This window comes from Dipteris shenzhenensis, chromosome 5, assembly GCF_047967505.1.
Source record: "Dipteris shenzhenensis isolate YYH24624 ecotype China chromosome 5, Dip_SZ_1.0, whole genome shotgun sequence".
Classification (NCBI taxonomy): domain Eukaryota; kingdom Viridiplantae; phylum Streptophyta; class Polypodiopsida; order Gleicheniales; family Dipteridaceae; genus Dipteris; species Dipteris shenzhenensis.
In genome coordinates, this window is record NC_141600.1 from 49065605 (window position 1) to 49092529 (window position 26925).

The 26925-nt window shown below is 45.7% G+C and overlaps 1 protein-coding gene across 4 annotated transcripts in view; it reads right to left on the bottom strand.

Moving 5' to 3' along the window:
- Positions 1-13854: 13854 nt before the first annotated feature.
- Positions 13855-26925, bottom strand: part of LOC147902129 (DNA polymerase lambda-like) — a 122694-nt gene continuing 109623 nt past the window's right edge. For 2 of the 4 annotated variants that reach the window (XM_087375253.1, XM_087375252.1), the window contains one exon: positions 13855-14189. In XM_087375253.1, the coding sequence (XP_087231379.1) occupies positions 14091-14189 (99 nt within the window). In that variant the 3' untranslated portion in view covers positions 13855-14090. The remainder of the gene's footprint in view (positions 14190-26925) is intronic. The other 2 variants (XM_087375254.1, XM_087375255.1) reach the window with 2 other exon arrangements.

Below are 26925 nucleotides of genomic sequence, written 5' to 3' on the forward strand. Positions count from 1 at the left end.
CACGTTTTATTTTGGCTGTCCTTGGCTAACATACTTATCCTCTTGTTCAGGTCATTTAGTGCAGTCCAATTCCTCTTGGCCTTTCCTAAAAGATATAATCATAATTCAAAATTTCCAAGCTCCATGAAGACATTGGTGGATTTGATATTATGCTATGAGAGCCACCTAGGCATACTTGACACTTGTTTAGAGGGCATGCTCGCTCGAAATCACTCAGTGCAATGGGTGGTCCAACACCATGGACACACATTACACTCCCATAGAGAGATGGGTTTCTCTCTCCAAAAGGGGGGGTACATACCTCCTCCCCTTTTTTTTCCATATCACAGCATTGGATGGGGTGACTGGGAAGATGTTTGATTCAACCAGTGATCAAATCCATATATCAAGGACCAACATTGTTGTTGGCCCATACTTTCAAAAGAAAGTGCATAAATAAATTCATGATGATGAAAGGTGGAAACCTATAAACTCCTCATGTAGGTCTAGAGCTCATTGAAGGCCCAGTGCAAATGAAGTGATTTGTGCTCGTTCCAAAAAATGGCAAACTTGCTAGGAAGCCCTAACATTTCAACTTGGAATGCCTCCACGAGGTCAAGTACTCAATGGAACATGTGCTCCTAGGAAGTATCCTTTTTTATGACAAACATATGCACCTTCTTGCTGTCCCCGAGAACATGAGACTTGAGGATTCTTTAACTTGAGCATTGAGCTTCATGTGTAATATTTCCTTCTTCCTTCAAATTTATATAGCTATGCCCATTTAAAATTGTCTCAATACTAAAAACCATCAAGTGAATGCATACATATTTTCCATACATACCTCTCAACACCAAGCCATGATTGATGCGATGTGTACAATTTCTCCTTTGTTATGGGAAGATGTTCCTTTTGACTCCAATAAAAGCTGTACGACATATAAAAGAATCCAAATCCATTGTAGCTTCTTATAAGATCTATGCTAGAATTTGGTTTCCATGCTCCTCAATGCTTTATTATACTTTTTAGAGTAATTGCATCATTATAAAGATCGGGTCTTTCTAGGCTCATCATTGCTTTCTTCATGGCTTACAGAATTCCTATTGTGAATCATATATGCTCTTGAAAGTTTGTACCTGTATCTCCAATTGATGTGGGCAATGACATGCCTTCCACACTAGTTGATACAAGATAGATGCTAGAGTTGTGTACTTGGTCAAGGCATCTTTCTTTTGCTCAATTGCCATCTCAACTTCAACCCATCTCTTTTCCTCCTAGATCAAGAGGTCCATTAATGAGGATATGTCAGCCATCCCAACCTTTTGGAATAGAAAGACCTCATGCGATAGTGTTGGTGTCACATGTGTTGTGGCCACTTCGTTCATCAAAATGAATGATTTAACATCAATAACTTCAGGGTAATGCAATGATATTCATAAATGAAGCAAGGAGTACTCATTTTTGGACTTCAAGCCTAGGGAGATTTATTCCTCTCCCATTTTGTTGATGACAATAAATTGACATTGCACCTGTATGTGTTGAGATTGATAGTCATAGGATATAAAAAGGGCACAATGGCATGGAGGTGTGCAATAAGCTGAAACAATAGCATAAATGCATACCTTCTTGAATACAAGAAATCCAAGATTTTTAACCTATTATTGCCATCCCACACAAGGAATTGGAGGCCCTTCAAGTCTTTCCACTCTCCCACTATTTTGTTTTCAGACTAGTCATTTACAATGACCCATGTGGGCCCCCATTCAATTAAATCTATGGGGGTAACATGACAAAATATGAAGAGGGGAGAGGAGAAGAGTGGAGATGAGAAGAGAGGGCATAGCTAGAAAGCACACCACAAATGACTAACTATACACTAGATTTAGTTGAAAATGTAGAATATATACAAACCCATTTAGGGTTAGGGTTAGGGCATCTAAACCTTTCCTTTATAGTACTCTATATTTGTTAGCGCTATGCTCATGTAATCACATGATATTGAGCATGGTCTCTCAACACCTTCCCTCAAGATCAACATCATGAAGTAGGCCTTCCCTCAAGATGATGATTTTGAGGAATCGAAGAAGGACTGAGCATTACATTCCATCATGCCCCTTTAATGGGAACGTCCTTCCTTTGAGTCAAACCAAGATCTTCTCGGTGTTTCTCAAAAAGCTCTTTATCGAGTGGTTTGGTAAAGATGCCTGCAACATTCTCTTTGCTATCACAATGCTGTAGTGTGATGTCACCAAGTAACCCTCTTTCTCTAATGATGAAGTACTCTCTGACATCAATGTGCTTTGTCCTAGAGTGATATACTAGATTCTCAGCCAATGCTTGAGCCGATTGTATATTACTGTGCTTCAAGCCAGTCCTTTGGTACTGAGCTCCAGGAGGATTTTCTTGACACCCTTATCGCTAGGTCTTGCTATTTAGCTCATAAGGCTGGGATGTGCTAGCCTTATGTCTTTTTGCCTTCTTATGAAGTTCCTTGTTGTTGAGGGCCTTAGCCTGGGACCTTGTTATTACATTTAAGGATAGCGATAACACTTGGCCTCTCATGTTCAAAGCTTATAAGAAAGAGGAAAATGGGAATATTCATGAAGACTCTTGGTGTTCTTCCTTACATAATTTAGAAGGCACTCAATTGGATACATACACTAGCCACAATACATTTGTCAACTGCTAAAGGAACTCAATGATGCACCTTGACAATGATCAACCTACCACCATTTTACACCACAAGGGTGGTACTACCTAATGAAATTAAAGGTGCAATTGTTGATAATGCCATTGATACTAAGGAGACATGTATAACTCCATCTCAAGTTTGAGTAGAGCTAATATCAGCAAGTGCAACATGCCAAATACAAGCCGTGGTGGATGCTTGAGCAAGCAACAACCTCATCTTCTTGGAAACATTGAAAAATCTCTGCTGGCTCCTCCTTGAGTTCTATGATTCTAAAATTCCATCCATAGCACTTACCTCAATCAAGGTTGTTGGTACTTTTACACTGAATGTTTCCATGGACAATCACATTGTGCCTTGCAAGGTTTTTGTAACTCCTATAGGTACCTTAATAAAAGCCACCATTCCTTGTAGAAGTTGGATCCAAGACACTTATAGAGGGTTGTTTGGTGATGAATCATCCCATCAAGATGCTACCAAATGGACCAACATTCAAGCATCGGCATCAATATCCACTTCCACCTCCTGACCTTTGCAAGCATCTCACCAACAAAGAAGACAAAGAAGATGAGAAATCAAGCAAGTGTGGGTCCGAAGGGATCTACTATAGGTGCAAGAGTACTTTGAAGGTGAAACATATATTTGGGTTCCAACAAAACCTCAACATCAGAAGCCACTCCGTTATGTAAACAAAAAACCTTAACATCACAGAGCAAAATGATACCATCCAACCAGAAAGGTACACTACCGTTGGATTCCCACAAGACTACTAGAGGGCTACGGATATTACCTTGGACACACTCATGTTTGGGTATCGAAGGTACTATGTGTAACAAGATCAACTCCATCATCTGCAAGCAACAATGCCAATGTGATCAATGAAGAGAAGATAGAAGAATGGAGGTCAAAGCCTCTAAAATCATCATCATCAACAAATGAGAGGCAACCATCAAGTTAAGGCCTATCGATTATCAAAAAATCAAGGCAAAGATTGGATAGAAGAACCTTGAAAAGGTAGAACCACCAGAACCTGCTTGCAAGGACAAGTGCCAAACAACATAATCTACCTCCTATTGAGTAGTTACATAAGAACATGTCTCAAAAAGAAAGTAACACAAGAACTTACTCGACCACTAGTCCATATACATACCATTGAATTCACTACAAGGAAAATGATAGTTAAACAAGAACCTGTCTTTCCTAAAGAGATAGTAACACAAGAACCTGTAAAGAAAATAATAGAATCTACTTTGGGAGCTACACAAGAACCTTCCTTGGTTAAAAAATTCATCATCAATCATCATGGTGGCTACACAAGAACCTCTCACACCAACCATGCTAGACACTCTGGAAGTCACAAAAGAACCTTCCAATGTGAATGATGAATTAATTTCACTGGAAACTTTCTAAGAAGCAAGGGCTTATAAAAAACATAAGATCTCCAAGACATTGCTGTCCTACTCACATTTGCTACAAAGAACATGTATCACTTTATTACGGTGATATAATGAAGTAGAAAAATGCAAGAGGATGAAAGTGACAAAGCCACAAGAAGTTGGGATCAGGAAGGAACTATTGCCAAGCTGAAGGATTTATGATGGCAACACTCAAAATGTGGATCCTAAAGCCTCATCAACACAGTAGCCCACCTTCTCATGTTCTCCTCCTCAAGGCTAACTTCATCCCTCTCTAAGCCACAACATTTAGAATGGAGACCACAACATAACTTTGAGCCTACAACAAAGCAACAGTGAACAACAACAAAATTTTGAACCTACAACAAAGACTACATTGGTAATAGCTACAAGAACTTGCTCGTAAAAATGGAGTAGTGACACAAGAATTTACTGCAAGTTCCACAAAGGGAAAGACAAAAATAGTTCAAGGCCTTGATGGTTTTTCCATGAGGAAATATAAAACCACTCCCTCAACGCGACATTCACTCCACCATAGTAGCAGACCCACAAGAAACTAGGCCTAAAGATGGAGTAGGTTCTCAAGAGCCTACTGAGATGGAAGATACCAATGACCTTAACAAAATGTTGCTACCATGGAAAGAAACTCCCCACCAACAAAGGGTATCAAACGGTGCCCCTTCCCATCCTCACATCCACATCACCTAGTGCCCTGCCCCCGCTGCTCCTCCCTTCCTCCTCTAGGTCCTCATCCCCCTCCATCCCCCCTTCTTCTTCCATCCAATTGCCCATGTCTTCATCCCCACCTCCTTCGCCACCCACTATAGGGAGGTTGTGGATCACCGTCACTTCCTCTACTAAGCATCCACCTTTACCTAGGCCCCAGGGCTAGAGTATGGCTTTGCCATCCCAATCCTAGCCTTCATACTTAGAGGGTGAGGCCGTGACTCACCCAAGACTTGCAAGGGAGTTTTCATCTTTCCCTTTGACTCTAGGGATGAAGCCCTGCTCAGGACAACCTCTTTATTTGGAGTTGTGTAGCTCGGTCTCTAGAATTATCTAGACATTCCAAATGATCGACCGCTTGTACTAGTGGTGTCAGTCTTGATCATCTAGCCTCAAAAAGGGGATTCCATTGTTGTAGTTGGAAGCCCTTCCCATCCTTTATGGGGATTTAGTTTGCGGCCCAAGAGGAATAATAGAACCCCCTTCTCTTTGATGTGATGATGAGGGATCAGATGCCCAAGATGATGGAGGAATAGATGGGCAACATGGGAAGGAGTTGGATCATGCATGGGCAAACAACTACTCTCCAGTTGGCTTTGTCAGTTGACAAGAGAGGCTTGGAAATTGTAGTAGTAGTGCTTCACTTATGTCTGAAGGAGTAGATTGGCCCCACTAAACCAGTGCGCTAGACAACCAAGTGTGTAGCCCTCCTTTTTGATGTAGTGGATACTAAAGATAAGCATGGATCAAGTCATGTCTTTGGCATGCCACCACATGAACATGCACTACTTATAATCCAAGTGTTCTCTGAAAACTTAGAAGTCCACAATTGTTATATAGGCTTTCCTGCATAGTAAGGACTTGTCCCCCTCCCCCCCGCGGAGCTGGATGGACTATGATATTTTGTTAGGATTTGCAAAGGATTGTGTTGGGATGGTTAGTAGATATTCTCTTGAATTAGGAGCGCATGTTTTCAACAACAAACATTAGATGATGGAGTGGTCCCTTATAGTGGGTAAGAGCAGAGGGGTTTGCATTTGTATTTCATAGTAATTGGCCCTAAGTGTTTTTTATCACAGAGCTAGAAAGAAAGAAAGAAAGTTTATTAAAGTCTTCAAAAGACTGATGGGTCTATGAGACTGTGAAAATCCTGATACAATGAGCTGTGGTAGTGGAGCTACTAAATGAGCATCCATACAAATGCAAAATGCAAAATGCAAAAAATGCAAAAATGTAGAATGGCAGTACTGAGTCCTAAGTACAACATAGTCATGTCGATGGTCGACTATATATCGATCTCAGCATCATCATCAATATCATCATCATCCCTAGCAACAGCAAGATATCAGGATGGATGAGGCAGTGGAGGCATGAAGTCGGCAATAGAGTGCTGTTGGCCACTCAGAGGTGCGGTCTTGGCACATCTCCTGGTCGTAGCTCTGCGTCTAACTAGGGCTACTGTGACCCCCGTCGGTTCGGGCTCCGACTCTAAACAAGGAGGGGATGTCTCCAAGTGTGATCTGTGTGTCAACCCTCTGTCTGAGCTGTTGGGTCACAGGCTCTGAGAGTCACGATCATGTTGAGGCCTCATCTCATTGGGGTCCATGTGATCTAGTTGAAAGAACTTTGTGATAGAGCTCTGAGAGGGATCAATCGAGGAAGAAGTCTGCTCCTATCTCCGTGCTCGGAGTATCCTCTCGTGGTGTCTAAGTGTCTCATGAATGAAACCTGCCAAACACCACTGGTCTGGGTAGGAGAGGAAACTGGCTAAAATCCCATAACTATCCCTGAAGAGGCAATGGAAACGTCCTCGGATCTCATAGTACACACGACACCTGAAGATGAAATGCTCCTCTGTCTCAACCTCCTGTATGTCACACAGTGTGCATATGCGCCGCTCCCTGGGTAGTCGCTCTGCTCTGCCGCTCTCAATGCGAAGTCTGTGTGAAGAGACCTGGAACTGCCCAAGAGAGATCCTCAGTGAGTGGGGTAGGTGAATCTATGTGTCTCCTGGTGGGTCAATGAAACCCTCCGCTATGATATGTAAGAAGTGATCTTTGTAGAAGCTAAGCTTCATTGGGAGTTCACTCGGTTCCAACCAGGTCCGAAAAGTATGTAGCTGTAGTAGATCCTCACGGATAACCTGGTTGACCTCGTGTGATAAGAGGGGAGAGAACGGAGCATCCATGCTATACTGGAAGGGAGGTAGTCTATCCATGTGGAGCCCCAGTCGCTCAAACCATCTCTCTATACGTGCATACCAGCACCTATGATCTCCTCCTACTGCAAGTGCCATAGAAGAGGATAGAACTATCCATGGTAGCCTACTACGCCCCAAGGTATAATCCCCATATTCCCTAACTCGGTACAGATATGTGATGACCTGAAATGCAGCATCTAGCTGTAAAAGGGGGTGACCAAAACTCAGCCTGAATGATCTGATGAGGAACGGATGACTTACCACGAATCATCCATGATAACATGAGAACCTGTAGCTGCTCCACATGGGCCCACTCTGTATCCGACAAGTCTGGCCCCCAACAAGGGCTATCGTACATCCCCGTTGGGCGAGCTAAGGAGTAAAAAAGCAACCCCTTGGTGCGTGGATCCTGAAAGTGCGAGCGGAAGCACTGCCTCTCTAGCCTGGCCAGTGAGGCATACCCTCTACTCAAGCATGCCTGCATTGCAGGTCTCATAATGAAGCTCGATCCGGAGAAGATAACCCCAAGATAAGTGTATGATGAAACTCTCTCAACAGATGACCCCACAAATGTGAACTGCTCGTGACGCATGATGGCTCCAGATGTATTGAAAATCATGACCTTGGTTTTACCCAAGTTGACCTTCAAATCATGGGACCCACAAAAGGACTGTAGTGCGTCTAGGTGTCTTTGAAGCCCCTCTACTAAGGAAGACAAGAGAGCCACGTCATCTGCATAGAGCAAAATCTGGATCAGCATGCCCACAAGAGAGCAACCTACACCCCCTTGTGTCTGCATCACTGTCTCAAGCTCGTCAATGTAGAGGCCAAACAAGGTAGGCGACAAAGGACACCCTTGTTTGACCCCGATGGTACTCATGATCTCGTCTGTCCACCCGGATCCGGCCCAAACTCTGCCAGAAACTCTCTCGTAAAGTGCCATGATAGCCCAAACGATCTCCTGGTCATAACCCAAGTCTTGTAAGCGCCGTATGAGGTGGGCTCTCGGGACCGTGTCAAATGCCTTGCGGAAATCCACAAAGCAACAATAAACCCTCTGATTCCGTGACCTCGCCTCCTCAATGATACATCTGAGCATGAGAATGTGCTCCATGGTTCCATGATCACGTCGAAATTCGGCCTGTCCTGCTGCTCTAAGTCCTCGACACTCTACAAGTCTGCTAACCTCGGAGTCAAGTACTGATGCATAAATCTTGGACATGACATGTCCAATCATAATGGTCCTGTAGTTCTCCAGGCTCATGGGATCCCCTGCCTTGTGGATGGGTGAGATAGTGTTAATGGTCCAAGTGTGTGGAAATCCCAAACAAACCGCTTCATTAAAAAGCTTTGCTAAGATCGGGGCTAGGAGGTTAATCCCATATGCAATGAACTCAGTGCATAGCCCCTCATGATCCTTCGCTCGGCCATTATGAAGTTTCATTACGGCATCCTTTACCCCTCCTCTAGTGAAGAGGGTGCAGGATGTGGGACGAGGCATGTGTGAGAGGTTAGGGACTGGCTAATTTGGGATGTCTTAAAGTGTGCGTGCATAATCAAACAAGATCTAGGTGTCAGTGAGTGGCGGAGGGGACCGTCCTTCTAGAAATCTCCGCCAGAAGTCCTTAGAGTTGACCTAAACAAAATGTTCAGTAGCTCCTCCTCATTTCAACAAACGAAGTCTAGTTTCTTCCTCCGTACCAGTCTACGGTATTCACATAGCATATTTGGTGCGCTTGGAAGACTGTTTTTGGTTTCGAATTTGAGTTGACGGCATAAGGCCTTACACTCATCATCGTACCAACTATTACAGGTTACAGTTTCAAGGGGTGGTGGACGGGTGGAGCGAGTGGTGTGGGGAAAAGCGTGAATGGCAGCATCGTGTAGTGAGCGGGTGACAAGGGTAGCACGATCCTCTAGAAGGGGTATGAAGTCAATATAAGCAAGAAGTATGTATAGACGGCCAGAGTAAGAAGGTGAGTGATCTCGATCATAGCGTATATCGTGGTAGGTGGAGTAAGCACTGAGTGGGGTGGAAGATGCTGTGCAAAGGGAGGTGGAGATGTGAAAGAAAAGGTATGTATGATTAGCCCCTAGGGGGAGAGGTGCTACAGTGAACTCAGTAATGCGAGATGTGAAGACAGGGAATCCCATGATGTAATCAACAACACTGGACCCCCCCCCATGTGGAAAGCATGTGAAACCACCTGAATCGGCGGGCCATCTGTCAAGACCATTATAGATAATGAGATCATGTATCCTGCCTAGGTCTAATAGGGCCTGCCCATAAGATGAGAATGGACCTCGCCTGTTAGCCGAAACCCATAGCATACCTGCCTCCTCAAGGTCAACATCTGCCAATAGAGTGGAATCATCTCTGAAGTCAAGAAGTGGTACCTGATGGGCCCTTGTCCTCGCGTTGAAGTCCCCCACTAGAAGGACTTCTCCGCGGCTAGAAAAGTCAACGAGGGACTGATAAAGGGCAGCAAATGGGGATGTCTCATCATCACCTCGAATATCTCTAGCAAAGTGGGAGGTCTCCGGGGGGAAGTAGCAAACTGCGACAAACAGATCCCGGCTGTCCATGTATCGTATCCAGATCCAAAGAAATCTAGAATGTGTATCTCTCTGCTCTTCTGAAATGATCCCCTGAAGTGTGGATTTGAAAAGGACTGCAACTCCACCTGAACCTCGAAGTCCTGTACCCCTCGTCTCATCTCTGTAGGCAGACTCCCATGTATATTCGCTGACTATTGGAAGAGGGCACTCTGACTCTGACGTGTCTCTGTATAGAAGACTATGTCGTGGCCTGTATAGGATTCCGAGAAGTTCCCTGGTTCTGACCATAAGGTACCATTACAGTTCCAAATGGTGCAGGACAGGGTCTCGGATATCTAAATCTCATAGACCCCGCTTCCCTATGTAGCGGAGGGGACAGGTGCCCTACGGGGGCCTGTAAGAAGTCGTCCCTCTCGTACCACTGCCCACTTCCCCTCCTTCCGGGCCTAGAGTTTGTGTGGTCTAGGTCGGCCTAGAGTTTGTGTGGTCTAGATCGGCCTATGGATGGGAGACTCTAGGATTGGGATCCGAAAGTTTGTCTCTACTTGTCCACAATAATTGCCCTCTTTTTGGAGGTGGCTTACAGAGATTCTCCCAAGTGTAGACTCTTGAATTGTTGGATGTGATTTTTAAAAATCTAGAGTTTGATGAGGATAAGCAAGGCAGATCCTCCGTCTTGGCGATGCCCTCTGTTGATGGAGTACTTTGGAAGTAGTTCATCTTCATGATCAATAGTAGAGATCCCTAGAGGGAGGCGGTTCTTTAAACTACACAATAGTCTTCTCTACTCTTGTTGTTAGTGGTGGCATGATGGTCTTACTGGGGAGAGTTGATAGATTAGGCAATTCACAAAGGAGGAGCCACTGATATTTTGGTAAGGATGATGATGTCAAACCACTCCATAATTGTGATGCACCTAGAGCAACCTCATTATGCAGACCCTGACAAAAGAGGTTCCACAATTCCAATGCTTTGTTCAAGAGAAGGAGGTGCAATAGGCCATGGTAGATATTTGGCATTAGTCGAAGATCCCTCCTTGGTTGGGTCTCTTGGGTAGTCGATGCGATTCACAAAGTAGTGAGGAGCTTCAAGGCCAGGCTCTACATTGACGTCACTTTGCCAATCACACATCCGATTGCCCAATCATCATTATTAGAGTGATACACGCCACCATATAAATATGGGAGCTATATTAATCAGCTCTATTGGACATGCCTAATTCTAAAATAGTAAACATAGAACAACATCACAAAATCAAGATAATCTTGTTGCCCAAACCTGTGAAACATCATTCATTACACATAGATAAGATTTGTCTAGGAAAGAAGTATCCTAGACAACATCTCCACTTCCTTGGAAGCTAGAGAGTGGGCATGTTAAGATGCTAAGCCAACTAGTTGGCAAAGTTGGCCTCAACTGCAACATCAAGACCTTGGTCAAGTTCTTGTATACAGAGTCTAAGTGATTAGGCATCATTGTTGAATGTTGCTTTAGTGAAAGCTTCTCATGAACACCCCTCATGCTAACAGTCAAGGGCGGTAGTCCTCTAGGTGATCTTTTAGGGAATCCCCTCACAGGGAACAACTCACTCCTAAAGAGGAAACTTCATAGGGTATGATAGTGCTTGTTGAGGACTCATTCAACTCTTTGAGCCAGCCTACAATGGTGTGAGGAGTTGGAGCGCTAGCCCCTCCTATGGCACCTAGAGGTTTGAGATAAGGAGGTTTTCATGATGGGACAACAGATGCACAATGGTTGGGCATAATGGGTAGTGGCCTAGCCAGCCCATTCGGGGCATGGAGCCACCTCCCCACTTAGATAGAGACATGAGTAAGAGCCCTTTCTCATATGAGGGGCAAGTATTCAGATTATGGAGATTGACTCTATGATCCCATAGTATTAGTAGAAGGGTTTGCACAAAGCCTTGCCTCCCCTAGTGGTATGGGAAGTTTTCTAGGACTGAGGTGCCCCTCAAGATCCAAGTTATATATATATATCCCTTAGATCTTGTACATATTCAGAAGGGCACGAAAGCCTTCTTCAACCCAAGACAATTAGGGCCCTAAATATGCACGAGTGACAAAGGATCAAGATAGTGGGCCATCTGGGGAAGGATTGGACCATTGACCTAATCCTCGACAAGGCAAGAGAGGTCACGGTATGGTTGTGGGAGGGACGACCTCTTTGAGAGGTGCAGTGGGTTTCAATTTTGCCCTCCACATGAGGACACTAGGAGAGTGTGGAGGAGGTTCCCTTCTCATACACAACATACATTGTTGATCACTTTCAATTGGACACTGCATCCCAAACTCCCTCAAGAGAGCAGCTCTAGGTTGGGCAACAAGTTCTCCAAAAGGTGATGTGGATAGAGTTGTATATGAGGAAGGGGGGAACTACTTTTTCCTTGAAGAATCTAATAGGACCCATTTAAGTGGATAAAATGCAAGCCTTAAAACAAAAGTGTGGTTAAAGCAATCCTTCCAATAATGCCTTGTAGTAGCTCGGTGAGCTTATGATTTACAACTTTTGTTGCCTTTTGTTTCATATTATTGAAATTCCATCCATTATTTTGCATCCACATAATCCATCATTCTTAATGATTCAATTTCATGGGATGATATGGCATAAAATGGACATGCTCATTGGTGGTTCCTTTTGCATCACCCATCTCACCCGTAGGGTGGTGGGTAGTTGGATTTTAGGTGCCCCTTTACATGTTAATTCGCTTAGTTTGGAATTTGCATACCACAACTATAATTTGCATAAGTGCCAACACAATTGGGGAATGCACACATAAGTCTTGTGTGATGTTGCATGCACTACTATGAATTTGGCAATGTAGGGTGCCATTTATTGTCTTTGTTGAGGAGGCGGGAAATGAATTTGAGTAGGGCGATGGTAACGTGGTTATTGAGTGGTGTGTTCTTGATTGAGGAGTGAAGGGCATAATGACAGAGTGACTTATCATTGTACTTTGTATTTGATATTTAATGAGATGAGAGGTTAACTTCTCCATTATACTTTGTATTTGATATTCCAATGGTAATCTTACTAAAATGGCTACAAGAGTTAATGCACTCATGGGATAGTTCTGCTCAATGGATAACCATACGTAAAACACTTGCCGCTTCACTTTTTACGAAGACTTTGCATAGTCCACCTGCAAGTCACATGGAGACAGCACTAGGAGGGTTTCAATGTTTTATTTGGTGCACTAGGCTCAATTTTTAAGGGGTATTGATGGGGTTAGTCTTATTACTTATTAGGAGGGCATATTATACATGAGTGCAAGCAAGGAACTTCCATAGTACAATGCTATTTTGCCATTGAGTGAGAGAAATAATGATAGAATGATGACATCAATAGATGCATATACCAAGAAACTGTTGGTTTCAGGGCTTTTTATTCCACATGCACTCGCTTGCTTTGTGGCTCATTTCATAGTTACATTCTGCAAAAAGGGTTACCCTCTCTGTAAATTTTCTGTTTTCCCATTTGCATGATGCATATGTCATGTCAATTATGCATGTTGCACTTACGCTATTCCCCAATCTCACTTTATTCATTGCACACATATATATGCACTTGCATGGAGCAGTTTCAGCACTTTGATAAGACCGTTGACTGATGAGATCTTTGTCATTCTGATGAGCCAAGAAAGTAGACTGAGAGGGGCTGTAAGGAGATGGGAAAGGAGGTAGAGCAAGGACTGGGAGGGAGACGCAGGTAGACATAATTAAGAACTAAGCAGAAGAACCAAGAATGAAGAGGAAGGAAAAGTGCCATAAGGGAAGGGAGAGGTGCAGGCTGAGCAGGGTGGGAAGAGGGGAGAGAAGGTGAGGAGGGACTTGTTTGTCCAGGGGACTGAATGTCAACAGGTTTTTCTACAGAAGGTGCCAACAAGTCCATAGCAGATCAGCGTACAAAATTCTGTACTCCAGGGGAACAAAATTATCTGATCACAATCTCACAACAAGCTCATGTTATGATGTTCCACATCCATGGTGCTGCGACGAAGGCACAAGCTTAAAATCCACTGTAGGTCCCTTTATTTGAGAATAGCCATATTGCAGCTTGTCGCAGAACAGCTCAACAATTGACAAGTATTCCAAGGGCCAAGCACAAAAATGGTTCAGCAGGATAATTAATGCCTGTCTCAGTCATAAGCAATCACTTATTTTCACACTCTCATGACTATTTCTTCTGTATCTGCCAACTGTGTGGACCGCATAATAAGAGTTGAGAGAAGGGAATAATTTATTGCACAAAACACTTAAATCATCTACAATAATTAATTACGTCCTGACATTACCATATTAGGACAAAACATACTACTAAATCCCTCCTATATGATTATAAATCCATTGTTCATGCAATGTAACTAGAATTTAGAAACTGGGTTCACTATACAAAACCATGCGGGGATTGCTGAATTCTGCACTCCTTACAACTTTGCCTGGCCTTAGAATTCAGATGCACTACTTAACAACTTTGCAGGTTTACTGAAAAAATTCTTCATTTCTCATAAATTACGCTCATGTGGTTCAAGCCATGGAAACCCAAGGAACTCAAACACCTCCCTCTCTGACTTGCAATGTACTGTTGTGCCTCTTTTCTTCACCTGGAATAACAAAATGCAGTGAGTTGAAACTACAAAAATCCATTACCATACATTCAAGAACTGTCATTCGTACATATATGCATACCAAGAAATTTGCAAACGCCATAGTCCACACATGCACAGCCATGCTTGCAGATGTACACAAGCGCAGACATAAAATCAAGGAAAATAAAAGGCAAGAAATGCCATATAACATTTAGGAGCGAGAAAGCAAGAAAGAAAGTTTATTAATGTCTTCGGAAGACCGATGGGTCTATGAGACTGACAATCCTGATACAAACAAACTGTGAGGGTGTAGCTACTAAACAAGCATCCACACCAATGCAGAATGCAAAAAGCTCGTGCTAGGTACTACATAGTCATGTCAGAGTGATCGACTACACATCAGTATCATCATCATCATCGTTGTCATCATCATCAGGCCCTCAAGGTGGATGAGACAACCGAATCATGAAGTCGGCGATAGAGTGCTGTCGGTTGCTCGCGGGCGTGGCCCTGTTTTGTCTCCGAGTCATAGCTCTATGCCTAACAAGGGCTACAGTGACCCCTGTCCATCGAGCCCCGACTCTTGTCCTATGCACAAATCACACTTGGGGATATCCCCAAGTGTAATATGTGCGTCAACCCTCTGTCTGAGCTGTCGTGTCGTCGCTGACTCCGGATCCTGATCATGTCGGGTCCTCGTAGTATGGGGTTCCACATGCTCTAGCTGGAAGAACTCCATGATCGAGCTCTGAGAAGAGTCTACCAAGGAGGAAGTCTGCTCCTATCTCCGTGATTGAAGTAGACGCTCACGGTGCCTGACTGCCTCATAAAATGAAAGCCGCCAATCATCTCTGGTCTAGATAGGAGAGAAATCAGGAGCACCCACAAACTGAAGCTTACAAGCTGCATGTTGGAGATATAATAGCCAAAGAGTGTGTGTGAGATGTGATGTGTGATGTGTTGTACTAGGAGATCTAGTACTAGTTCACATGTGAGTCATGTGTGACTACCACAGTCACTTGGGACTTATCCCATATGCACTTGGTGCTAGTGTGTGAGTGTGTAGCTTATTTAAGGCTCGTACTTCACTTGTGTCTCATCTAGTGATGATGAATGAATGAAAGCCTTAATGGATTCTACATTTTTGTACCACTTCTTCACTCCCTAGCCTATCTCTCACTCTCACTCACACCATGTTTCTGACATGGTATTAGAGCAAGTTAACCCTGCCATAGCTGCCATGTCATCTCTGTCCTAGCCCTAATTCTGCAGCCGCCTCAGTTCTGGATTCATTTCAGCCTCAGCTGAAGCTGTCCCACTGCTTAGTTCTGCCTCTTTTCAGCTCTCTCCTACCCAATTAGGGTTTCTGCAGATCCGCCTTCATCGCTGCCTTCATAGCGGTCTCCATTCGGAGTCTTTTGGAGCTCTAGGTGTTCCTGTCCGCATCCTTGTCTTCAAGAAATGCTTGCACATGAGCTGTTTTGGAGCTTCTCATGGCCAAAAATCAGGGTTTCCAGGCTGCTACAGCAGAAATTGGCAACTGTGGGCCTTGATTGCAGAATTTCATGATCTTTTGGAGGCTTTTCGGCCTAATTTGGAGCTGCTACTGCAATTTCGAGCTGTTTTGGTGCTGCTGCAGCATAACCACCTACATCAGAGGTGATTTCAGGTGTTTTCCTCATCTGCTCCAGCATTTCAAAACCCTAAATCACCTTGGAGCTGCCCAGCCACTTTCGAGGTGTTTCTAGCCTTTCAGCACATCAAAATCAATCGATTCTCTATGTGAAGACTTGCTGCAACACCTCGGTACACTTTGAATAGTCGCCTTAGCATTTTGGAGAGGGAGAGGTGGAGAGGCAGGGAGGGGGCGGCGCAGGCTGAGAGGGAGAGGAGAGGGAGAGGAAGGGGCGGGCTGAGAGGCAGGGAGGGGGCGGAGGCGCAGGCTGAGAGGGGGAGGAGAGGGAGCGGGCTGAAGGGAAGGGGAAGGAGGAGAAGGGAGGGAGGGGCTGAGGGAGGGGGAGGGGCTGAGGGCAAGGGAGAGAGGGAGGGACGGGCTGAGGGAGAGGGTGCAGCAAGGGAACGGGGAGGAGCCGCAAAATCAGGGTTTCCAGGCTGCTACAGCAGAAATTGACAACCGTGGGCCTCGATTGCAGAATTTCACGATCTTTTGGAGGCTTTTCGACCTAATTTGGAGCTGCTACTGCAATTTCGAGCTGTTTTGGTGCTGCTGCAGCATAACCACCTACATCAGAGGTGATTTCAGGTGTTTTCCTCATCTGCTCCAGCATTTCAAAACCCTAAATCACCTTGGAGCTGCATTCCAGCCACTTTCGAGGTGTTTCTAGCCTTTCAGCACATCAAAATCAATCAATTCTCTGTGTGAAGTCTTGACTTGAAATTTGTTGAGAGGGGGCAATCAAGGTAGCAAAATTATTATATGAGGCAAAACGACACGTTAAAGCCAAATTCAAGAAAGAGGACCCTCCTCACCCTTCTTGTAATTTATAAAACTATTGAAACAACTTGGGATGGAATAAAGGACTGGCTTTCCCATTTATTCAGGTTAATCTCTTACTACACCCATGTTCAAAGTAGGATGATACTTGTTGAAAGGGGGGCTATACTCAACCTATATTGTTGCATATCTAGCAACAAAAAACTCTGTTGCTTTTAATATTGATCATGAACACCTATTTCATTAATTTTGGACTTTTTGTGTTGTTTTTGGACGAAGCCCAAAAATCCTTCCCAAATGAAAACTTTACTTTATGAAAATCCAACAGACCTTAACCAAGTTGTGGCAAGAAGGACCTGATTGACAACCACAACCCTGGATGCCAAGTCAAGTTTGGCTGAACTCTTAAAGAGGAGTTTTCTCCGGATGCTCTCCAACATGGAAGCAAACTACTGTGAAGGAGAAATACCCAAGTCTACTTGGCATCCCAGATATCTGACAGGAACACCCCTCTAGACCCAAGTGAAACCAAAGTCAGTTCCCCAGTCCGAAGTGTCCTCATCACAAGCCCAAAAGCCGTTGGATTTATTCCAATGGATGTGTGCCCCTGCTGCCACACAAAACAAATCCATGGCTATCCTGAGAGATGTCAGCGTCTGCGGATTGACATCCAAGAAAATAGTTGTCATCAGCCAACTTACTTTCAAGAAGCTCTTCTTCCTGTCTAATGGGAAGTCTCAACCCTAAGATGTCAGCTTGAGCTCTGAGAAAGATGCTCATAGCTTTAGCCACAAAAAGAAAAAGGGGCTAGAGGGCATCCCTGACGAACTGATCTAGAGATTTGAAACCTCTCTCCCCTAACTCTACCAATAAGTACTTGGCTGTGGGCTGATCTATACAATGCGGAGACTCCTCTGATCCAAGCACTTGTTAATCCAAAACGGTGAAGGGTACCTTTCAGAAAATTCCAATCCACTCTATCATATGCTTTCTCAAAATCTAGGAGAAGGATGGCAAGCCTCTGCCCACTCTGCAAAGCCCACTCAGTGGCCTCCCAAAATGAGAAGATATTATAAAAAATACTTATGCCATGCACAAATCCCGTTCGCATCTCATGGATAAGGTCTGGAAGAATGGGCTGCAAACACAAACTAATGGCTTTGGCCAGTATGTTGTAGAAAGTTCCCAAAAGAATGATAGGACTCCATTGGGACACTAAATTTCTGCACCCTCCTTTTAGAATGAGATGAATGAGACCCTCTATGAGTGAGTGAGGCATCTCACCTGCATAGAGGGAGTGAGGCATCTCACCTGAGTCTCAAATGCCCTGCATGGCTGATGTAACATGATCCCCAATCATATCCCAAAAAGTAATGAAAAAGGAGGACGTGAGCCCATCTGAACCATGGCACTTACCCTTATGAAGGAAAAGAAGAGAAGTCCTGAACTCTGCATTGGTGAAAGGTGCATCAAGTGAGTCTCGCATATCAGGTTTCACCAATGCAAGGATACACTCCCAAATAGCATGTCTGGCATCAACTGTAGCATGTGTAACAAGATCTGCCGTGAGAAGGGAAGCATAAAAATCTGAAGCTATATACATGACAGCATCCGGATCTGCTGTCTGCAGAACCCCATGAGAATTGATAAGCTGTGAAACGCTCTCCCTACTATGTCTGGGGCCATGAGTAGCGAAGAAGTGTTTGTTAATCTTCCTACCATCTAAGTCCAGATCTAAGTCCAGAATGACTCTCGTGCATGAAAGGCATACTTTGTTCTCTGATGCAGCAAGGCACTCCTGTAACCAAGCATCTGAAGGCCATTTCTACTCTTCCCTCTATAGAGCTACCAACTACTGAGTACACCTATCTCACGTTGTCTGGTACTAGCAACCGAGTGATAATAGTCACTAATGTCGGATAAGGCTGCAGCCACATGTGAAGGGGAGGGCACCCCCCATGCATATGAGAAACCCAAATCTCCAAAACTGCCTCTGTGAGGTCCTCCTCTGCATAAAAGACATTTGGAATCCTGATACTGGCAGAGCGTCCTCTCAAATGAGGCTCCGAGATAATCAAAATAACTGGAAAGTGATCTAAGGTGGACACCCCAGGAGAAATGCAAATTGATCCACCTCTATCTAGAGCCCAATCATCAACATAAAATCTATCAATCCGTGCATGGATAGGCATCTATGGCCTCCTGTTCGACCACGAAAACAGGAATGACTGTGACTAAGTGTGAAAGGCATCATCAATCCAAACATCTCTGCCAGAAACGAAAAGAAAGGCATCCCAGGCTGCTCTCTCCAGGGAGTGAATGCCACCCTCTCTGCCGCCTTTCTTATCTGAAGAAGGCAACTCCACCATGTTGAAGTCACCTCCAATGATCCAAAAATATGCAATTGGGACCCAAGAAAGTAATTCCTTCCAAAAAAGTATACCGTCTATTGTTGGGTTCATAGAGGTTGAGGAATCCACCAATCGAAAGAAGTATCCACTGAGCTCTAGAGGGTAAGATGACCCCATGACCAACAACCAAAGGGAGAAAAGAATCTGAAATGGAGATGTAAGTGCCTTCCCTCGTGCCCAAAGCAGGATCCCAAAAAGTCAGTCCTGAAATCTGCTTACCTGACTTTGTGCAATCTCTGGCATCCAATTTGTGCTCCTGAATAAAAAGAATGTCAATAGAGCCACCAGTGATACTTGGATGAAGCTGATGCCGAATTACCTGGCCTACGGCGGCGATGAGGCACACCACCAAGGCCCTATATGTTCCAGCTAACAATCCTCATCGGCGTGAGGGAGTAGCATGGAACACCTTACCCGATCTAGTGGCGAAAACAAACCCCTCAATGGAGGGAAGAACTGCTGCTAGGGAGGGAACCCAGTGGGAAAAAATCCACTAGTGAGAGAACTCGTCCACCTGAGGATGAGGCAACTATATCAAAAGAGATTCCAATCACTGCCTCGCCGAAGGTACAAGGCATGAAGTCCTCCTCAAGGAAGTTTGAGAGATCAACCAAGGCCGCAAAAGAATTCTTGTGGATCAGGCCTGGCAAGGAGGTACGTAAGATCTCAGAAGAAGAGGGTGGAGAGGAAAGAAGTGCCCCTTTTCCTCTATCCAAGAAGGGAGACCTCAAACGAGACATGGAGCTGCTCGAAAGTGCTAGCCCCCTATAGGGCTGCAGTTGCTACTCCAATTGAAGTAGGGAGCGGAGCTGCCATTGAATCAAGTGTCGAGATAGCCTCCAAAGTAGTAGTCCTCAATATGAGATGTCTCAATGGGGAATCCATCAAAACAGGGATATCCATGGCCTCGAAAGGGACACCACCCGGAGAAGCAGTTGTCTGATCTCTGCAGATGCAGTCTGGACAAAGACTGGACAAAGACTGGAACCCAACGAGGGCCCAAAGGTGCCATCGGAGGGGCAAGACGAGTGTTACGTGTCGGAAGCAAAGTCTGTGCCCTAGGAGCACTCTGCCATGAAGGAACTGTACCAACACCCTGTCTCGCTGAGGAGTACTTTGTGGGGGACAAGGAGCACTTTGAGGAGGATAAGGAGGAACTGTATCAGAAGGCCTTTTGGGCCTCGTCTTCTTTCTGGGGCAATCTCTAGCAAAATTCCCGAAGGTCCTACAAATCCTGCATGGGTCCTGTCTGCCCGCAATTTTGACTCTCTGTCGAATGAAGGAACCATCCGGGCACTAAAGCATGATGTGATCATTAGATAAGTTAGGATCTTTCACCAAGACCCTAACTCTCGGCACCCCGTTTGACTTGATTGCCTCTACCGCTGAGGAAGGCAATCTAGGGAGGGGGGGGGATGTCAGTAACAATGCCGAACACCTCTCCAATGAAATGGAGTCGTCGATGATAAACCTAAGTCAGTCTAAGAAATCGGATGAAGAGGGAAGTGCCACCCTTGTCCTCTTTAACTGGGTCAAAACCCAAAGTGAAAGGGCCCAAAAAGATCTTCCTGTAACCCAACTGCAAGGGGTTGGCTCACAGCCTCTAGAGAATAAAAAACAACCTGGAAGAAACCACGTCCCAACAAACGAACGTCTCTAAGATGAGGGGCGAGGTTCGAGGGTATAGCCCCAAGCATCCAATCTTTCGCCTGTAACTTGGAGGGGTAAGATCCAAAAATGCGTGCGAAAAGTGAGGTAGAGCTCTCAAGCTCTACGTCCTACTGAAGCTTCCGTAACTCATCTTCTGGAAATTTGACGATTCTAGCAGTCGGTGGAGGCAGTCGAGGATTGAGGATCCATTCGTCAATCGAGGGTGAGAGGGCTGACTCAAAAACCAATACAATCTGTCTGATAGTCTTCCTACCGCGCTAGGCTAAAGGAAATTTTCAGAAAGAGAAATTTTATATTTTTTTGGGGGGAGGGGGGTGAAACAGCCCGGGGAGGGAGCCGGGGTTGGCGGGCAGGAAGAAGGGGAGGAGGGGAGGAGGGCAGACTGGGGGAGGGTGGAAGGGGAGGAGGATGTAGAAGGGGGAGGCGAAGGGGAGGCCAAGGGGCGGTAGGGGAGGCGGGAGGGGAAGGGGAGGCGGGGGGGTTAGGGAGCGGGAGGGGCAGGGCGGGGGGGTAGAGGAGAGGGGGAGGGAGGTAGAGGCAAGGTGGGGGGGTAGGGGAGGCAGGGAGGGAGGTAGGGGCAGGGCGGGGGGGTAGGGGAGGCGGGGGGTAGAGGAGGTAGGGAGGGAGGTAGAGGCAAGGCGGGAGGGAGGTAGGGGTAGGGGAGGCGGGAAATGCAGGTGAGGGGGTAGGGGGGGCGGGGAGGGAAGGTCAGGGGGCTAGAGGCAGAAGGGCAGGGCGGGGGTTGGAGGAGGTGGGAGGGGAAGGGCAAGGGGTAGGGGAGGCGGGTGGGGGGGGGGGGGGGGGGCTGGGAGGGGGGTAGGGAGAGTAGACCGAGAGGGGAGGGAAGGAGGGGCAGGGGAGGGGGCTGAGATGGGAGGGGAGAGGGAGGGGCTGAGAGGGGGGAGAGGGAGGGGTTGAGAGGGGAGGGACGTTGAGAGGGGCTGAGAGGGAGGAGGGGGCTGAGGGGGAGGGCTGAACGCTAAGGGGGGCAGCAGGGAGGAGCTAGGGGGAGGAGCAACATGTCAACATGATCCATGAGGCATTGATTTTGGCAAACCCAAGAGGGGATTCTATGTCACAGACGACTTGCTAGTTTTGCATTTGGGTTCATTCATTTCTCCATTTCGAGGCGTATTCTTGCTGCTTTTCCATTCGGGTTTGCATTTTGGAACCTCCGAGGTCATACACCAGCACAACTAGACACGTTTCACGCATTTTTGAAGTTGCTGATTCATTTCAGAGCCCTAGACCAGCCTCATCATTTGCTGGTTATCCTCTTCAGCTTGCTTGGTTTTGCTACCTCGGAATGATACTATGGAGCCTTGTCCTCGTGGGGTGAAGCCACATCAGCACCACTCTTAGCTCAGGATGACTAGAATGACAAAGCAATGGCGCTTGTTGGTGTGATGTTCGCCAACAAATTGCTTGATCAACTTGACCTCACTACTATCACTAAGGAAAACCTGGACAAGCGCAAGAATATCTACACCATATCTACTCGACCTGAGCAACAAGATTTATCGGCTATCTTGCATGATCTATCCCTAGTGATGTTGTGTTTTTGTATTGAGTCAATAAAGGTTCTCATCCTTGAGTTGTCCCTCTAAATTGAATGTATTAGGAGTAAAAAAGAGGTCCTCTACCCTGGGTTGTCCCCCAAAAATAAATGTATTGTCTTTTACTTTGGTTTGCTGGTATTAACCACCCAGTTTAGAGTAAGGGGGGGTGACGATGGTTTGCCCTTGCTGGTCACAAGCTGATTGAGAAGTCACTATCACGCGGGAGGTGTTGGATAGTTGGTCTTGTCCTTTGCAGTATTGTGGTGGAAGGGGGATCAGTCTACTCCTGGCATGTTGGACCTCACACTCTTTGCTCTGAAGAGGGGTGTTGGAGATATCATATCCAAAGAGTGTGTGTGAGATGTGATGTGTGATGTGTTGTACTAGGAGATCTAGTACTAGTTCATGTGTGACTGCCACGTGTCACTTTGGGATGTATCCCATATGCACTTGGTGCTAGTGTGTGAGTGTCTAGCCTATATAAGGCTTGTACTTCACTTGTCTCATTTAGTGATGATGAATGAATGAAAGCCTTCACGGATTCTACATTTGTGTACCACTTCTTCACTCCCTACCCTATCTCTCTCTCTCACTCACACCATGTTTTCAACACAACAACGATGTCCGCATAGAAATGTATGAACCTCCTATAATATCCCACATGTCCTAAAAAAGACTTCACCTCTTTGGGTGTACGAGAGATAGGCAATGAAATTATCACCTCTACCTTGGCAGGATTGGTAGTCATCCCTTCAGCATAAACAATACGACCAAGGAGAACACCTTTGAGTGCGAGAAAGAAGCATTTGTTAGGATTCAAGCACAAGCAGGCTTCTCTGCACTTGTAAAAAATACCCATCTTAACTGTTGTAGATGATCATTTTGTATGGCCAGATCAAGATGGGAGGCGGCTTTACGATTAAAAAGAGACAAGTCATCTAGAAAGACCTCAAGACACTTGCCAATATTCTCCTGAAAGAGTTTAGTGACAAATCGTTGAAACGTTGCTGGCGCATTGCTCAGACCAAAAGGCATCATCCGATAGGCATACATCCTCCATTGGGTGACGAAGGTAGTCTTTAACTAATCTTGCTCTTTGACCCGAACCTGGTTATATCCATTGTATCCATCATGAAGGAGTATAGAACATGACCAACTACTATTGTTTCTAGCAGCCTGTCAGTGAAGGGAAGAGGGAACCTATCTCGGTGTGTGGCAGCATTCAAACTCCTATAGTCGACAAAAAACCGGAGTTTGCCAGTCTCTATTTTGGGCACCACTACGATTCCAATGACCCAGTCAGAGTAGTCAACAAGGTAGATACGCTTGCTCCATCTTTTGAATGTCAGCTTGAACAGCTTTACCTTAGTTAGGATCCATGCGATATGGTCCTCTAATCACTAGGTTTGCTTCTGGATGCACATCGATGCGATGTTCCATGTGTTAGAAATGTCACTCCCCACCTGTGAGCCCCCGATTTGAGGGGACAAGGGGGCAGGAGACTATAGGGGGAACGGGGGCTGAGAGGACCTTGCTGTCTGAGGGAAGCACCCTGCATGGAACAGTGCGCCAGCACCACGGGCCCATGCGGGGGCATCTGCAGCACGTGTGTACCAGCCAGCAGCAGCCAAAAAGGCCCAACATATGGGGCCTTATATAGGCCAAAGGGCTGGCCTACAAACCGACCAGAAGTCGGCCATTTTGGCCCTTCTGGAACCGACTGGAAAGTTGGCCAGTTCAAGGGGCTTGCTGTCCACCTATATAAACCCCCTCCCCCCCACACTTCTCCTCATCACCAGCACTGACGGCCAACACCCGGGAAAGCGTGCAGGGAGAGGAGTAGACTTAGCTTTTGTATCGGTATCTCTTTGCTGGTTGTTGCTCATCTCGAGCTTGTGTCAGCCTACTGTTGTGGAAGAACATATCTAAGTTTTGTTTCTATCTCTCTTTCTCTCTTTGAGTGTTGTATGAGCTGCGATCGGAGTGTGAGGAGTGAGTGATTCTATCCTCTTCTTTCCAACATGGTATTAGAGCAGGGTTTCCAGCTCTAGAATGGAGTTCCTCAGCAAGAAGGCGACTCCAATCAACACTTAGGTTTGCTGCGTGGTCAAGTTCTCTACTACAAATTCATTTTTCAGTTTGCTGTTCGCTCTTACAGCAAGGATGGAGGACAAGGATTCAATTGTTGCCTCTTCAGCCCCTTCTCTTCCTTCCTCCTCCCCTAGATTTCTCTCTCTCATCTTGCCTAGTAAAACTACCCAATCTGGAAGGTGAAAATCCGGAGTCATTTAGTGGCTCGAAAGTTGTGGAAGTTGACAACGGGAGTGGAGGCAAAGTTGGAAGATCTGTTGGACAACAAGGGGAAGATTCTCATTCCATTAGGTAGAGAGGAGCTTGAAAGTTGAAAACATAGAGATGCCCACTCCCTAGCTTTAATCATGGGAACCACGGCGGACTTTGTTCTTTCGCACATCCAGATGGCCAAGACGTCTATAGAGGCGTGGGCTATTCTGAAGGATCTGTACGAAACAGACAATACATCTCTTATCTTGCTTATTCAACATCAACTATACAATCTGAGGGGGACAATGTTCATGACCATTTGACAAAAGTCAAGGTGGTAAGGGACCAAGTTGGTCAGAAGGTAGACTCAAGTCATCTAGTGTTGCTGACGTTACATAAGCTACCTCACAGTTTCAAGAGTTCCGTGACTACGGTCACTGCAGAACAGAGGACCAAGACTCTCACCTTCGAAAAGCTTGGCCCTTTACTATTGCAAGAAGAGGCTCGGGAAAAGCTGTTTACTCAATCGAACGAGAAGGCTCTTGTGGCAAGGGACAAGCCTGGCAAGGGTAAGTTCAAAGACTCCAACAACAACAAGACCGAGGATGCAAAGAAAAAGAGGCAGATGAATTGCTTCTACTGTGTAAAGCTTGGTCATTCCACTGAGGCGTGCCGCAAGAAGAAGGCGGACCTCAAGCGAAAGGAGTCCAAATCCAAGGAGGAGCCAAAGACTAAATCGGCAAACGTCACGACCGGCGCTACCTTTACCATCACTAAGTACTGCTCAGCCTATGCAATCAGTGAAGGAAAGGAAGGCTGGTACGTGGAAACTGGAGCTTCAAAACACATGTCCAACAAGGAGTGGTTCAAATCCATGGAAGGTACGCATCCCAATTCCCAGGTCAATGTGGGGGATAACCGGACATGCCCTGTGAGGGGTGTTGGTAGTATTTCATTCATCACGACTGTAGGAAACGAGGATTTGATTTCCGGTGTACTATATGTACCGAATTTGTGCAAGAACCTTTTGTCTGTCAGTCAGATGGACAAGCACAACATGTCGGTCTTATTCAACAACGGCAAAGTCATTGTCACATCCAAGGAAAATGGAAAGGTGGTGGCTCAAGGAGTCCAAGAGCATGGGCTATATCGGCTCAATGCTCTATTGGTACACGGGGACCATGGCAGATCCAAATTGTGGCATGAGCGGTTCGATCACGTCAATTATGACACTCTCGCCGAGATGCAAAAGTCAAAGATGGTGGTTGGACTTCCACTGATTGCAAGCAATGATCGTGTTTGCAGGGCTTGCTTGGAGGGCAAGAAACACAGGGATAAGTTCCCACAGGAGGCCTCATCACGGGCCAAGAAGCCGCTCGAGTTGGTTCATTCCGACATCTACCGCCCAATGTCAATAAATTCATTCGTAGGTTCGCGATATTCTCTTTTATTTGTGGATGATTTCAGTCGCATGACATGGGTATTCTCCTTGGCCAAGAAGTCTCAAGCTTCTGAGAAATTCAAAGACTAGAAGGCCCAAGTAGAGAAGGAGAGTGGGGAGGTAATCACAGCCTTCCGCGCAGACAGAGGGAAAAAATTCACTTCTACCGAGTTCAATGGATTTGCACGAAGTACGGGATCAAGAGATAGCTCACTACATCTTGCACATCTCCATAGAATGGAGTTGCTGAGAGGAAGCACAGGACCATCACAGAGACAGGTTCGACCATGTTGCGAGGGAGAAATATTTCAAAAGCTTACTGGGGTGAAGCCATGAACACGGCCATTCACATCCTCAATAGAACCAAGACCAAGGCTATTGATGACAAGACTCCATATGAAGCTTACTATGGTAAGAAGCCAATAATATCTCACTTAAAGATGAGCGGACGAAGCTTGATTCCCATAGCCGAAGATGTATCTTTGTGGGATACAGTGAAGAATCCAAGGCCTATCTTCTTTTCGACCCAGAAAAGAAGCAGATCCTAATCAGCAGGGACGTGATCTTTGAGGAGTCAGAGCCACAGCCTACACAAGAGGTTCATCAACTTCCGTCATTACCCCCACCCAAGGTCACCATCCAAGAGGTGAAGACGACGACTGAACCCCGAGGAGGAGGAGGAGGAGCATGCTGTTCCAGAGGCTCCTAAGGCAACTCTAGCAAAGGCACCTCCATTAGAGAAGAAGCTACACTACCTCCATGGTATTTGAAGACTTTAGCAAACTCACGGGTCACAAAAATTTCTGAGATCAATTTCGGATGTGGCCGTCTCAACGCAACATGAAGACTCCCTCCGTGAAATACGCTATGGTGGCTCAGCTTGAGGAGCCCCGTTCCTTCGAGGAAGCAAAGGATATTCCAGAATGGCAGG